This window comes from Cataglyphis hispanica, chromosome 10, assembly GCF_021464435.1.
Source record: "Cataglyphis hispanica isolate Lineage 1 chromosome 10, ULB_Chis1_1.0, whole genome shotgun sequence".
NCBI classification, from domain to species: domain Eukaryota; kingdom Metazoa; phylum Arthropoda; class Insecta; order Hymenoptera; family Formicidae; genus Cataglyphis; species Cataglyphis hispanica.
Window position 1 is genome coordinate 1964098 of NC_065963.1, and position 14186 is coordinate 1978283.

At 32.7% G+C, this 14186-nt stretch overlaps 3 protein-coding genes across 4 annotated transcripts in view; 1 reads left to right on the plus strand and 2 right to left on the minus strand.

Annotated features, from left to right (window-relative positions):
• LOC126852253 (putative fatty acyl-CoA reductase CG5065) overlaps positions 1-14186 on the plus strand; it is a 186942-nt gene that overhangs the window by 27491 nt on the left and 145265 nt on the right. The window lies entirely within an intron of this gene.
• Positions 1350-4898, minus strand: LOC126852286 (CUE domain-containing protein 2). Its single transcript, XM_050596945.1, has 5 exons — positions 4757-4898; positions 4159-4248; positions 2985-3324; positions 2748-2921; positions 1350-2662 (listed from the first exon to the last, which is right to left on the minus strand). The coding sequence occupies exons 2-5, from the start codon at positions 4245-4247 to the stop codon at positions 2402-2404; spliced, it is 864 nt and encodes a 287-aa protein (XP_050452902.1). The 5' UTR covers position 4248; positions 4757-4898; the 3' UTR covers positions 1350-2401.
• On the minus strand, positions 6221-14034 carry LOC126852255 (protein tramtrack, beta isoform-like). Of its 2 annotated transcripts, none has more exons than XM_050596859.1 (5): positions 13239-14034; positions 8992-9463; positions 7775-8040; positions 7330-7680; positions 6221-7236 (listed from the first exon to the last, which is right to left on the minus strand). In XM_050596859.1, the coding sequence occupies exons 2-5, from the start codon at positions 9368-9370 to the stop codon at positions 6616-6618; spliced, it is 1617 nt and encodes a 538-aa protein (XP_050452816.1). In that variant the 5' UTR covers positions 9371-9463; positions 13239-14034; the 3' UTR covers positions 6221-6615. The 2 variants fall into 2 exon arrangements, with proteins under 2 accessions (XP_050452816.1, XP_050452815.1); XM_050596858.1 differs by having other exon boundaries at positions 13181-14034.

Sequence of the window (14186 nt, forward strand, 5' to 3'; positions counted from 1 at the left end):
ATGGCGCAATTTTTATAAGCAGACTTTTTATCCCGCTTAAAGTGATTATTTTTTCGCCTTCAACTAAATATGTATACTACAATATATTATTCGAAATCTATAATTTCGTAATTATTTTTGCAATATTAATATATTTATATGTTTAATTCATTTGACATAGGATGTATAATGATATATCTGCACTTCCCAAATGATTTTTATAATTTATGTCTTTCCGATTTTGATTATTCAATAAACAATTATAATTATTTACTTTTGTTCGCGGCAATTCTTCTTTACATTACTAAGATAATATTGACTTATTAAATTGTGCTGAACAATTATTTCTGAATTTCTGAGTAAACGTGCGGATAAAAATTCTTGCTCTTTGTATTATCTAATATATAATACATTTTACTATATAATGTAGTTAAAAAAGGATTAATTTGTTACATGACATGAACGCTGCTATTTGACTAAATACATTTCAGGTATATTTTCATAAATCACTTTTCACTCACTAATCATATTTCGCTACTAATGCAGACTAAGAAAAAATATTTTCACAAAAGTTACATAATATAAGTAAAGCATTTGAAGTATATATATAAGTGAGATATTAAATGCACTTTTCATATTCAAAGCACTAATATAATTAAATAAGTTTATTTAACACTATATACAAGGCAGTCCACTAGAAACAGAATAGCCAAATAATGTTTCTATATTTTAAGATGTGAAAAAAGTATTACGCAATTTAAATTGTTACATATTTAACACTTGTACTACTTGTTTAATACTTAACGTAAATCAAAATAAAATAACTTTACAGTATTTTAAAAATTATAAAGCGTTAAAAAAAATAAAGAATAAATTCAAAATTGTGGCACATAAGTTATACAGAAATGATCTCATATCGTGAAACAAATAAATATAAAATAAAATTTTTTTATAGGTTTTGTATTTGAGAAAAATAATTAAAAATTGGAAAATTAATAACATCTGCTTTTTTATATTTAAATTAAACGCTAATCTTGTATTATCAATAGCATCGAATTCATCTCAACAACTTTACTATTAAAATATGTATAAAAAAATATATATTGTATGAAAAAAATAAATTATTCTTGAGAGTGTGTATGTGTGTGTGTATGTGTACGCGCGCGCGCGCGTGTACTCTCAAGAATAATTTATTTTTATGTATTATATATATTTTTATATATTTTTTTATAATACACACACACACACACATATACATATACATACATATATATATATATATATATATATATATATATATATAATTTTTTAATGACATAAATAATTTTAGATTTTATTTTATAAATAAGAAATATATTTTCTTATTTATATATTAATAATCGTTATCGAGATGGATTCAATAATTTTTCTTGATTATGTACTATGATTTTGATCACATACTGTTCTTAAGGAAAAAATGTTTTCTACGTCATATTTGTTTCTTAAAGCCAACCAATTTTTTTTTTTTCATATCTATAAATTTATGAAAATTATACACATGTACTGTTTCTGGTGAACAACTTCGTATAATTTGAAGAATACTCTTACATTTGTATAAAATAAATAAACTTGAGAAATATAACATGATTTCTATCAGCGTAGAATAAGAGGAATGGATATTAAGAGTCAAGTGCCGAGCTTACAATAGCCAGCTTACATACAAAATAAAGCGTACTTGAGAATCGTTTTTTACATAACAACTTACAAATAATTATTCTCTAAATCAGGCATATATCTCTTTTACAATCGTCTGGATCTTAATATATATATATATATGTATATATATACACATGAAATAAATAACAAGTCGAATAAATACTTTATTCAAAAACATATTCAACTGCAAAAATCTAGAACTGTGTAAATAAAAAATCATCGGGATCAATATACATTATATGTTAAAATTAAAATTATTTTTTTTGCAAGTTTGATAATTATGTTTTTGATACTAATAGCAATAATTAATGCATTTTTATAATTATATAATATTATAATGTCCAATTATGGATATAAATATTTATTTAACGGCCATTGCACGCTCGATCGAAAAAATATGATTTATACTCAGAAATGAAAAATATAGGTATTCATTAAATGATTAATCGCGAATCAACTCGAACGAATAGCGTAAAAAACTACTCTACTATAATCATATAATACAACGATAAATTAATCAACAAATTAATGTTGAAACATGTGAGAGATTCCAAGAGCTACATAGACTGCATGACATAGAAATTAAATGTCAAAAAAATGCTACGCCTGTTTAAATTCGATATTTTGTCTATATTCCTACATGAGTAAGATGGAAAAGATCTAAAATTCAATCGAAAATCAGATGCCTCCAAGGGGGTGGATCGGGGGGTGGAGGCAAAGGGACTGGTTACGGACGGCAATGACCTCTCTTTCTACCACCTTCATTACCATCTTCATCCTCGCCGCCCCTTCGTACTTCTGTATAACGTTCACCCTTTACACTTACGATCTTATTGTCGAGATATCGTACCAGCTTTTTGGGCTCTGTTTTTGGCGCTACTGGACGATGTTCACGGCAATCGTCATCCCTGTCGACGTAACTATATCGTGCTATGATACGAGATTTCAGCTCTTCGTCGTTCAATCTCGCTTTATTACGACCATTGGGCTGAAACGATTGAAATTGCGCGTATTGAATATACATGCGAGAGATGATATTGAAAACGAAAATCAAGCGAGTTGAAATATCTCACCGTGAGAAACGTGAGGTTGCTCACGATACTTTGACCTGCTTCTTGACGATGTAACGCGAGTTGCGCGGCCTTTGCTATATCACCTCCGGCAACCGCCAAACAATGCCTCGCTTCAGCGGTGCTCGCCGCCGGAAACATCTCTTGTAATAAAGCCACCTGGTGCCAAGAGGATTCCTACAATATCACAAAGAAATTTATATAGATAATGGAGAATATTTAAAATGACGCTTTTTTTACCTCCGAAAAATATTCTCCGCTAGAATCGCTGCCAGCATCGCTCGTTTCTGACAGATGATGAATACGCATTCTTTGCGTACCAGCTGGCAAAAGAGCGGAGAGGCTGATGTGATTCAATGGATCGCTGTGAGATTGACAATTTTCATTATCTTTACTTTCTTGTTTCAATTTACTTTCCACATCCAGCAACCATTTTGATACAGCCTCTTTCTCGATAGTGGAAAACTCGGGAAGGCAAGCGGATACCATCTCGCACAGTCCGTCTACATCTAAATTTTCCTCCAATGCACTTTCTTCTACCATACTCACTACATAACTTAATACAATGTCATCTATCAAGCTGAAATAAAAAAAAAAGGTTAGTTAAAGTAAAAGTGAAAAAGCAAGATATCTATCAATTTGTTAATGTTAAGGCAGATCAAAAAGGGTAAAGTTCGTTGTTTTATTACGAGTTTTGTTTACAACTTATGTACAAATTGGTCTTATTGCGTTAAAATAGAAGCTATTGGAACCATTTTTCAATATAGTTTTTGAGAAGATTGATGCATATGTCCCATCTCGGCTGAGTTTTGGAGGTTTCCTCTTGATAAAAATCTGGCTCTTGATGTTTAAACTATTTTTGAACAGCATTCTGTATCACCGAGGAGGCAATTCGAAGAAAGAGATTTGGGCTTCTCTAGAGAAGTTTGAATTTTTTTTATGATAATGCCAGATCTAACTCTTATACATGAAATTTAAGAATTTTTATAATCATTTACTTGAAAAATTATGGAGTATTCTCTTTACAGCCCAAATCTAACTCTTGCCAATTTTCATTTTGGACAGCTGAAAAAACATCTTGGAGAAAAACCAGAGCAGCAATACATAATGCAGTTCAAGAATAGTTTAAACATCAAGAACTGGATTTTTACTGAGAAAAGAAATCTTGTTGTGCCAAGGAGAGATAAGCGCATCAATCTTCTCTTAAAGAGAGAAGATATTGAAGATATTGAAGATATATTGAAAAGTAATCATTACATATACATTTTAACACTATAAGTTTCATTTGTGCACAAATGGTAAATAAAAGTTGTAATAAGAAAAGAAAACCTTACTTTTTGATCCATCCTTAATACACATTCCCATTGCAGGAGGTAAGAAATATTTCAAAAATTCAAAGTATTTGAGCTTGTACCTCAATTGAGCAGTGGGCACCTGTTTCCTAACGAAATTAAATAAGGCCTTCTTCACTAATTCCTCCTTTTCATCCATCGTACGATTCATCCTGCAATCGTTAAATCGTTAAATCCGATTACAAATCTTTTTGGAAATTCATTAAAAATCGACACGCTTCAATCGCTCGCCCGTCCCCATCAAAGTAGGCACACTCGCTCGCGATCTGACAAGCGCTGACACACGTCCTCGGCGCGTATGCAACATTCAGTCATTGATCCTTTAATATAGGTTAACAACAAGGGAAACAAGAGGGCAGCAGGTCTCTAGTTCGTAACCCTTGCACGAATGAGAAGTCGTGATGATTTCTTCGCGATCCAAGATTGAGGATCAGTCAAAAGATCTCATCTGCCCGATCGGATCTAGTGTGTATTGAGTAGACAGAGTATTATAGTAGAATAGGGTAGGGTAGGGTAAGTGAGTCGAGAAGTGCGAACAGAATTTCAATTCTAGCTGCGATATATAATCATTAGCGATGTTAGTCGAGGCCGGTCGTCTCGCGAGAAAGAATCACTTCGCTTTCAGCGAAAGAGTTATATAAAGTGCACAATTATACGAACCTGATCCTTAACCAGATCCTAAACCAGGACTCGATCTCGATCGGGAGTCCTCTCGCGCGAACGACGCTAAACCGCGAGATAAAATTCGTATACAAACAACGCTTGTCGATTTGACAGTTGACGAGGAAGGGGGTGGACACGTGGCGCCGCCTAACATATCTCGCACGAATCTATCGTGTACAGTATTTACTATATTACTATAGATAAGTATAGGATAATATAGTATATAGTATGTAGTAGTACGGTATATACAGGATGTCCCAAAAGCACCGGATGTTTTTTTAATAATACAGATTTAATAATTTAAATAATAATAATAATATAATTGAAATAATTTAAATTTAATAATTTTAATAAATTTTCTGGCAAATTTAGAGACGATTTTTTCTCATTATCAACGAAATCATTGCAGCATCGATAATTTCAAAGTTATAAAATTGAAAAAAAACTTTTGCACACTAAACTTCATGAATTTAACAAATTTACATTTTTTAATTAATTTTAAATGTCGAGTTTACTTTAAGACAATTTCAATCTAAAGCTTATATTAATTATAAAGATATAGTCTGTGTGTGTGTGTGTGTGTGTGAGCAAAAAACGAAAATTTTCAACAAATGATGATCTCTTTCGATATTTTTGTTTCAATGATTTTAGAACAGTCTGTATATAAGACAGCGACATAGTATTCATATAATGTGTATATGCATATAATACATGCTATATACATATATGTAATAGCGCCATAAAAGGAGAAATTCAAAAATTGAAAGAGAGAAAAAAAGGAAATAATATTAATTCCGTGATATCGCAAAACATACAAAGTTATATAAAAGCTTCGAGAAAAACGTAAAATAATCGTTTTTAATTGATTGCAGTCTCAAAATTATTTTATGCGATCATTATTTTATTTTAAAAATCAATTGTCAAAAATGTCTTCCTCTTTTTTATGGATACATAGAGTATAATAAAGAAAACTTTTATTTTAATTTGTGTAAAAATTGATTCATATTTCACAGACATTAAACATAGTTTAATGTATGACGGATTTTGTTATACATGTGGAGTTGTGTTGTAATAGCTGTTTATTTTTATGAGATGTATCTTCACATGTTACAATTTACACCTATATTCCAATCATTTACGTCTTTACAGTGGGAACACCAGCAACAATAATACAGCTTATTTAATACATATTCAATGTAAATAATTACAATCTGATATTATTTTTATAGATAAAATAAGTTACAACACAATTCTATAGATGCTAAAATTTATATTTTTATATAAAATAAAATTAATCACACATTGATTTACGAGACAACTGAATAATGTTCTGATATAACAGTATTATTAATTCTTATAAATGCATTTCTACATATCTATATTGTATGTGTGTGTGTTTATATTTATATATATATATATATATATATATATATATATATATATATATATATAAAGTTAGTTACATATGTAAAAGATTTAAATAAATATATATTCTGTGGAAAAAGATGCTTTGGACTAGCAGAAATATGTTTAATGTATTCTATTTTCCTCACATAAATGTTACATTCATAGAAATGATAAAATATTAATCTTTCATTACAGTTTGATGAACAAGACATTAAATAATTTCTGTCAAGTATTTTTGATACATAGATTCCAAGAAAATAAAAATCTTTGTAATTCGATTGCACACACTGTCATCTATATCAGTATATTATGTCAATAAACTTAAATTTTGTCTTAATAAAAAATGTGTCATTTTAAAGATTTTAAGAGATCAAATCACGAATATTTTTATATAAATCGAAATTTGTAGCACAAAGTTTCAGGTTACATGAAGATATTCTTACATCTTACTATGTCGCTTTTTTTTCTTTTAACGGCTGTATGGCCTTTTGGGAAATTCCGTTGTCTTCCCCGACATCAACGAAAGCATAATCGACAGAGTCCTTTTTAATATTGTCTCTATTACAACCTGATTCCGATTCTTCGACAATTTCTTGTTGTTGTTCTAGGAAATCAGTAGGTACAAATTCCATTTGGTCTTCATTATCGTTTAAATCCGGTGGACCTGGCAGTTCACAAAAATGTAATCTCTCGTCACCATCATTGACTTCCTCGCCACCTGGGTCATCTTCCTCATGCAAGCTCATAAGTTTTTCAAAGTCTGAGGAAGGTGTAACATCTTCATTATTCTCTGAAAATATTTCCGTCGGACTAAGAGGTATATCTAAAGGCTCCATCTTCACGGTTGCACACGGGGATGTCGGGGTAACAGGTCGTTGTAAACGTATTTTGGTGAAAGGTCTTGGCTCTATGGATTCGGATTGTTGTCGCTTTTGTGCACGTTTAGGGCTAGATGTAGATATTTTCGGAGGTGATACTTTATTTTCTTTGGTTTCTGCAATATCTCTAGGAACTACAAGTTGAGACGATAATGACTTCGATTGAGGTATAAGTAATGGTGGTTTTGCGTTCTGTCAATGAAAGAGTACAAATCAATATGAAAATTGTTCTTTGAAAAATATTAGAAAATTTAATTATATAATGAATCGTATTAATCGACTTACTTGAGATGAGGGACTTGGACCAGCTAATCCTTTCACTTGCAATGCTTCGGCGGCATTCAATAATTGTGGCAGCTTATCATGAGCGACATTAACTTCTCCACGGTACATGAATTTGACCAAGGCCTCTACTTCCCAAAATTTTAGGTCTTTCATTAGAATAATAGGATGTTGACATGGATTCTCCCGTAATAAATCTGCCAAATAGTCGCTACATGAAGATAAAATCATTTTGTGACATTTCACAGATCGCCCCTCGCATGCTAAGGTCACATCGACAAATTGTTCTGTATCTAACAATGACGGGAAACTATTTTGCATATTACTATGGTAACTGTTCCACCTCAAGCAAACCTAAAACAGAAAAGCACAAACTTGATAAAAATCTCTGCGCTGCATCATATTTTCTTCATATAATAAATATAATATTTGCAAAAAATCTATATACTTCTGTAGGTTGTTGATGGACGACATTATGTGGTAATCCTTGATTAGTTTGCCGTGGTGGCATTTTGATAGTCGTAGGTGCAACTTGCTTAACTTTCAGTGGAATAGTTTTTAATACAAGAGTCTTTGGTTGCCGTGATTGTTGTTGTTGCTGCTGTTGAGGTAGCGGCGTTGGCGCAATATTACGAATATGAGGTCTCACTAAGGACTGCGTAGCTATCCTTATAGTTTTAGCAGTTGTATTACTTTGGGATGACGATTGTAAAACTGTGTAACAAAGAAGAAATATATCATTGCAAATAATAGCTCATATCAAGAAAAGCTTCTTGTTAAGATATGGTTCTCCATAGTTACAAATGATTCTTTTTGCGATTTTATTTCCTAAATTGTAATTTTGACAAAATAATTTTAATTGAAAAAAATAAAAAATTCTAACAAATTTTTCATTTTATTTATAAATTCCAGATTCCTAATTGTAAAAAATCCTACTCCGACATATTAAGATGAATCAAAAACAAAGGTTTTATTTGACTTTTATTTGCAATTTATGCATAAATTGGTTTTGTTGCATTAAAATAAAAGTTAATCATTACTTTTCAATATAGTCTTTGAAAAGATTGACGCATTTGTCCCATCTTGGCATAAGTTTGAACATCTCCCTTTCAATAAAAATCCTGCTCTTGATATTTAAATCTTTTTTAAACGGCAATTTGTATTGCTGCATCATCAAAGAAGCAATTCAAAGAGACCTGGGCTTCTATCTAGAGAAGTCTAGGCCTCTTTCTTATGAATGTTTCTCATGATAATATTAGACCTATACATTAAACTCAAGAATTTTTGTAATTATTTGATTGAAATATCATGGAAAATCTTCTCTACAACTCGGATTAAGCTCCTTCCGATTTTCATTTATTGGGCTGTTGAAAAAACATCTTGAAGAAAAACGATTTCCAGATGATGCAGCGGTACAGAACACTATTCAAGAATGGTTTCAACATCAAGAGCTGGATGTTTTTATCAAGGGAAAATCTTCAAACTTTTGCAAGGTGGGGACAAATGCAGCAATCTTCTCTCAAAGACTAAATTAAAGAGTAGTCATTAGTTTATATTTTGCAACAAGTCTAACTTGATAAAGCGAAAGACCTTACTCCTCGCGCCACTCGTTATACATTTCTAATCGTAAAAAAAAAATATCCCGAAATTACCAAAAAATTTTACCATGGTATCGCCGGCCGATCAGTCTACCGCCGTGATGTACCCTGAGATGCCGATGTAGGTTCGTTGTGCCGCACTGGCGCGGGTTCGCGCCACCCCTGACTACAACCGCCCCACAGATACGGCACTGTGCGCGCAGCGGATCGTTAGCGCACAGGTCGAAGTGCGCCCAGACAGCGCTGGGATTCGCCATGGCGCGTAAACTGCGCGCGTGAGAACGCACTCGGTGCGTGACGCTACCGTGCCGGCCGGACGACGCGGACGTCGTCGTCGTCGGCGGAGTTGGGGTTGCCGGTGGTGGGAGTAAGGCCGGCGGTGATGTCGACGGTATACTCGATTCGTCAAAATAACAGTCCTCCTCGTCCTCCGGTTCCTGCTTCATCGCGAGACTCTCTCTAATGTTGTCCGTAGAGGTCGTTGTGATCGTTTTTTTCCTCCCGCCGAAAATTGGATTGACGCGAATCTTCCTCTGGCTCTGTGGACCAAAAAAAAAAAAAATTTCAAACGATTGGCGCGCAAATTGAAACTGATGTTTTATTATTCTCTGTATTCATATATATATATATTAGAGTGATCATTAAAAAAAAAATTATTGCTGCCGTCCCTTAAAATAAGAATAATAATTGATAAAAAAAAAAGTTCTGTAAAACCTCGTCTATAAATTATAATGAACAGGTGCCTCTTGAAAATTGAAAAGAGAAGTTTGAAAGACTTTTTTTACTTTGTTAATTAGCTGTATTAACAACTAAGGAAATTCTTTTTACAGTGCGACAAAACAATCGAATTTTAATGAATTTTTTTGTCGATCATACAAAATATAATTTTATTCAATAAAAAATAACTATTATATCAATTATATTAATCAAATAATCAGTAATTATAAATATCCATACGTTATTTAATTGAAACTTTTAAAATTACACTATTTATCATACTAAAAATATTAAACAAAATCTTGAAAAAAAAGTGAAAAAATAGAAAAGAAACCAGATTATTAAACTTATATTTTCATGAGGCACCTGTTCCCTTTAATTTACAGACTTGGGGTTTTACAGAATTTTTTCTTTATTAATTACTATTCTTTTGGCGGGAGCGGCAGCGATAATTATAATCGCCCCACCCGTAATGTGCATATAGAGCGGATCAAATCAAGCATGAAAGTACTTTACCATTTTTTTGTATAACGCTTAATAAAAGAATTATTATTGAGTAAAGTTTGACAATCATCGCTGATCTTTAGCCCGGTAGTGTGCGTTCAACTGTCACAGCGCGACTTACTGACGTACGCCCGGCTAAAGATCGGCGATGTTTGACCAAACTTTACTCAATAATAATTCTTTTATTAAGCGTTATACAAAAAAAATGGTAAAGGACTTTTCTGTTTGGTTTAATCCGCTCTACTTGCACATTTCGGGTGGGGCAATTATTATCAGACACCCTCTATATATACATATATACAGAGTGTCCCAGATCAATGAAGACAAAACTCGTGTGCAGATAGAGCGGATCAAACTGAGTCGAAAAATCTTTTATCATTTTTTTGTATAACCTAATATGTGTAATATGTATATATATATATATATATATATATATATATATATATATATATATATATATCTATATATATATATATATATATATATATCTATATATATCTATATATATATATATATATATATATATATATATATATATATATATCAACATATTAATCAATAAATTATCTATCCAAAGTTTTTTGTAAAAAAACTCCATAATTTTTCAGATAATTCGTTTAAAATTCTAGATAAAATTAAAGAATTTTTAGATGGAACTTTTTAAAATAAGTTTTTTTTGTGCGTTTTCTAATGCTTTTCACTCATACAAAGAAAAAAAATGGTGCAAATTAGAAACTTGCATATTGCTTCCTCATAATTTTATTTCTTATCCTCCATAATATCATAATTATAAATACGGCCAAATTCAACACCAAAATAATTCTTTAATGATATTTTATTCATGTAAAAATATTTAATGATATCTCAAAATTTACGAAAGATAAAACATTCTTTTTTTGAAAAATTCAAAATTTTATAAAAAAAACCCTTCACCGATTTTAATCAAGTACAATACCAACCAACCTTTAATGATACTCTAATCATATAAAAAAATTTAGCCCGTTATATCAAAATTTACGACAGTTAGAGGAATCACGTCGTTTTTTGTGCACATACACACAAACGGACATTTTGTAAAAATATGTTTTTTCGACGTTTCAAAACATTCTGAACATATTGGCATCAAAATTTGAAAAAAAAATTTTCATAAAAATAAAGCTTTCCTGAGAAAGCAATATAAACTATTTAAATTTTAAATATTAAATTTAAAAATGTACTGAAAAAATTAAATGACTTTTATAAGCATTTTTCATTTGCATACTATTTTCATTTTCTATCATTAATTGTAAAAATTACAATAAAAAATGTATACTCAATATTGTATATTCAGTATTTTTTGCCATGACAATATATAATCAAAGAGAGAATAAATGTAATTAAAATATATTTATAATATATTTGAAACATATAATTCACAATCATTGGCCAATCTGATTGTTGATGCTTGTAATATAAGAACAAAATGATTAAAGAGAGTATTTTTGAAAAAAATTCTTTGAGTTCTTTAAGTTTGAATACAATTTTTTTTAAATGTCCTGATTTTAGATAAAAATGAAATACCTCAGAATTCCAGATTTTTCACGTTTTTGCAGAAAATAGATATCCTATTAATTTAAGTTGTTGAACGTTTTCGCCGATCAGAAATGTCAGAATCAGCTGTTACATACACAATTACAATTCCAAACGCAAGCTCGATCGTTGTAACTATGATTCTTGCCGCATTTTCATAGAAATGTGTTTTTTTATCAAGTATTAAGAGAGACAATTATACATTCCAATCATTCACATTTTTTCGTTGTTTTACATCGAATTAATGATAAGTTTGATCTTTTATCAATGCAAAATTAATTTTGAAATCTCTCAGAAAGAATATCTACAAATATATGCATCGCAACGCAAAAGAATCGCTATTACAGAAGTGTAGCAAAAATGTAATGGCTTGCCAGGGAACGTAAAATAAAATCAATAAAATCTCAACGACGTTTATCATGATATACACAAATTCTTTAGATATCAAAAATAATTCCTCGATGTATCTTCGTGTTTCGTTGTTTCATTGATGTCTGCATGCTAAGAAAAAATTACGCGAAAAAAAAAAGATAACGAGAAATCTAAATATGTACATATCATAGATGGAGAGGGAGGGGGAGGGGGGGGGCAAAAAAAAAGAAAATACTCTTGCTACGCCACTGCTTGCTCTACCGCACGCGCCATCTTTTTTCCCTTTCTGTTACACACACGTGCTAAGTGCTAAGGATAAAAGCATGTGTTCGCAGTTGCGTTTTAGTACGATCTGAGATTCGGCAGTGAAAAAAACGTTCGTCTACAATTATACTTTGATTTTTTTTTCTTTTCTATGCCAGGCAATTGCATCCTCCTCGCGTCTTCTATCCTCAATCGAGGGAGTTCTTTCTCTCTCTCTCTCTCTCTCTCTCTGTCTCTGCGCGTGTGTCGTTTCGCGGCGTACCCACTCCATGTGCACTGCGTCGCCTAATGGAGTTTATTGTTTGCGGAGGAGATCGCGCGACCGGCTATAAAACAGTGACTGTAACAAGTGCGTGCGATCACATCGAGTCAGAGCAGTCGTGGAAGTGGATGTCCGTATTCGCGCACGGATTCGAGAGCACATTGAATTTTTTTTTTTTATTTTTCTTCTACCGATCCTCGATGTCGTAGCATGTGTGTGTGTGTGTGTATGTATGTGTGTGTATACATACTACATATATATATATATATATGCATACATATATATGTATATATGTCCGATCGATTTTCCTTTCCCATCCCGTCACGGAACAAGCGTCGCGGTCGTCGTGTTCGCGTCCGACTTCCTTAGCTCTCGAAATCTCCTATTCGTCGAGTCTATCCGTCGAGATAACCGAAATGGAATGCGTTAAATCGGAGATCGGTTATTTCGGATGTAACGACAGATAGAATCGTCGCGATACCGCGAGAAATGAGACGGAGATCTGTGCCCGCGCGCGCGCGCGCGCGTTCCCATCTATATCGTCGCCTCTCCGTCTCTACATCCTCACCTACGATATATATCCTAAAAAAAGGTCCACAGGACAGAGATCGTCAGCCACGCGCTACCTTTCTCGTCGATGCTCTTGTTCCGGATAGCTAAACGGCGAGATCGTTAACGTTTGCGCTCGGTACGAATTCGGGCGGTGGCCATGCGTTACACGAGGACCGAGAGACGATTTTCTCCGAAGCCGAACCCGGGAGTGACTAAAATCGAAATCGGTGAACGAACAGGGGCGCGTCAGGACGCGCATGTGCGACGGCGTCGCCGGTCGTCGACGCATAGTATCATCCGTCCCGTCGACGGGTCGCGTCGCTATCTTGCGCGTGCGTTTCTCTCTCTCTCTCTCTCCCTCCCTCCCTCTCTCTCTCTCTCTCTTTTCTCTCGTTCCCGCGAGCGCGCTCTCTCTCAGTCGGCTTCTTTCTCAGCTTTCGTTTTACAAGAGAGATTGAGATTTACTAACCGACTCAATGATATCCGGCTCTGAAAATTGTCGGCCGCACAATTCCAATTGATCGGAATCCATTCGCTCTTTCTGTTTTCACCGCCTTGTTCACTTGTTGAATGAGTGGAGGTGTCAGGTGCGTAATAAAAAAAAAAAAAAAAAATATTACATTATAAAATGAAAGTGAAAGAGTAGTTCGCCTTTATGTCGAAAATCCTCACTTGCATCGATAAGACGTAGACGCGCGCGAAACAATAATGTACCTTGGTGTTTTAATAATACGGTAAGCGCACAGAAACATCGAACGAGACCGTCGTATTTTTGGAACTCGAACCATCTTGGATCTCGTAATTCACGATTTTGTATCACGAGGAAAACGTTTCATTTTGAAATTCATAAAAGAAGAGTATGCTGACCCATTATATTTGTAATTTTATTGCATCTTTATTATAAGTTTTCTATTGTTAATTTAATTTAATTTATTATTAAATTTATATTGTTAATTTTATTAACAATGACGGATAATGATTAATACTAAAATAATATATATATATATATATATTATAATTAA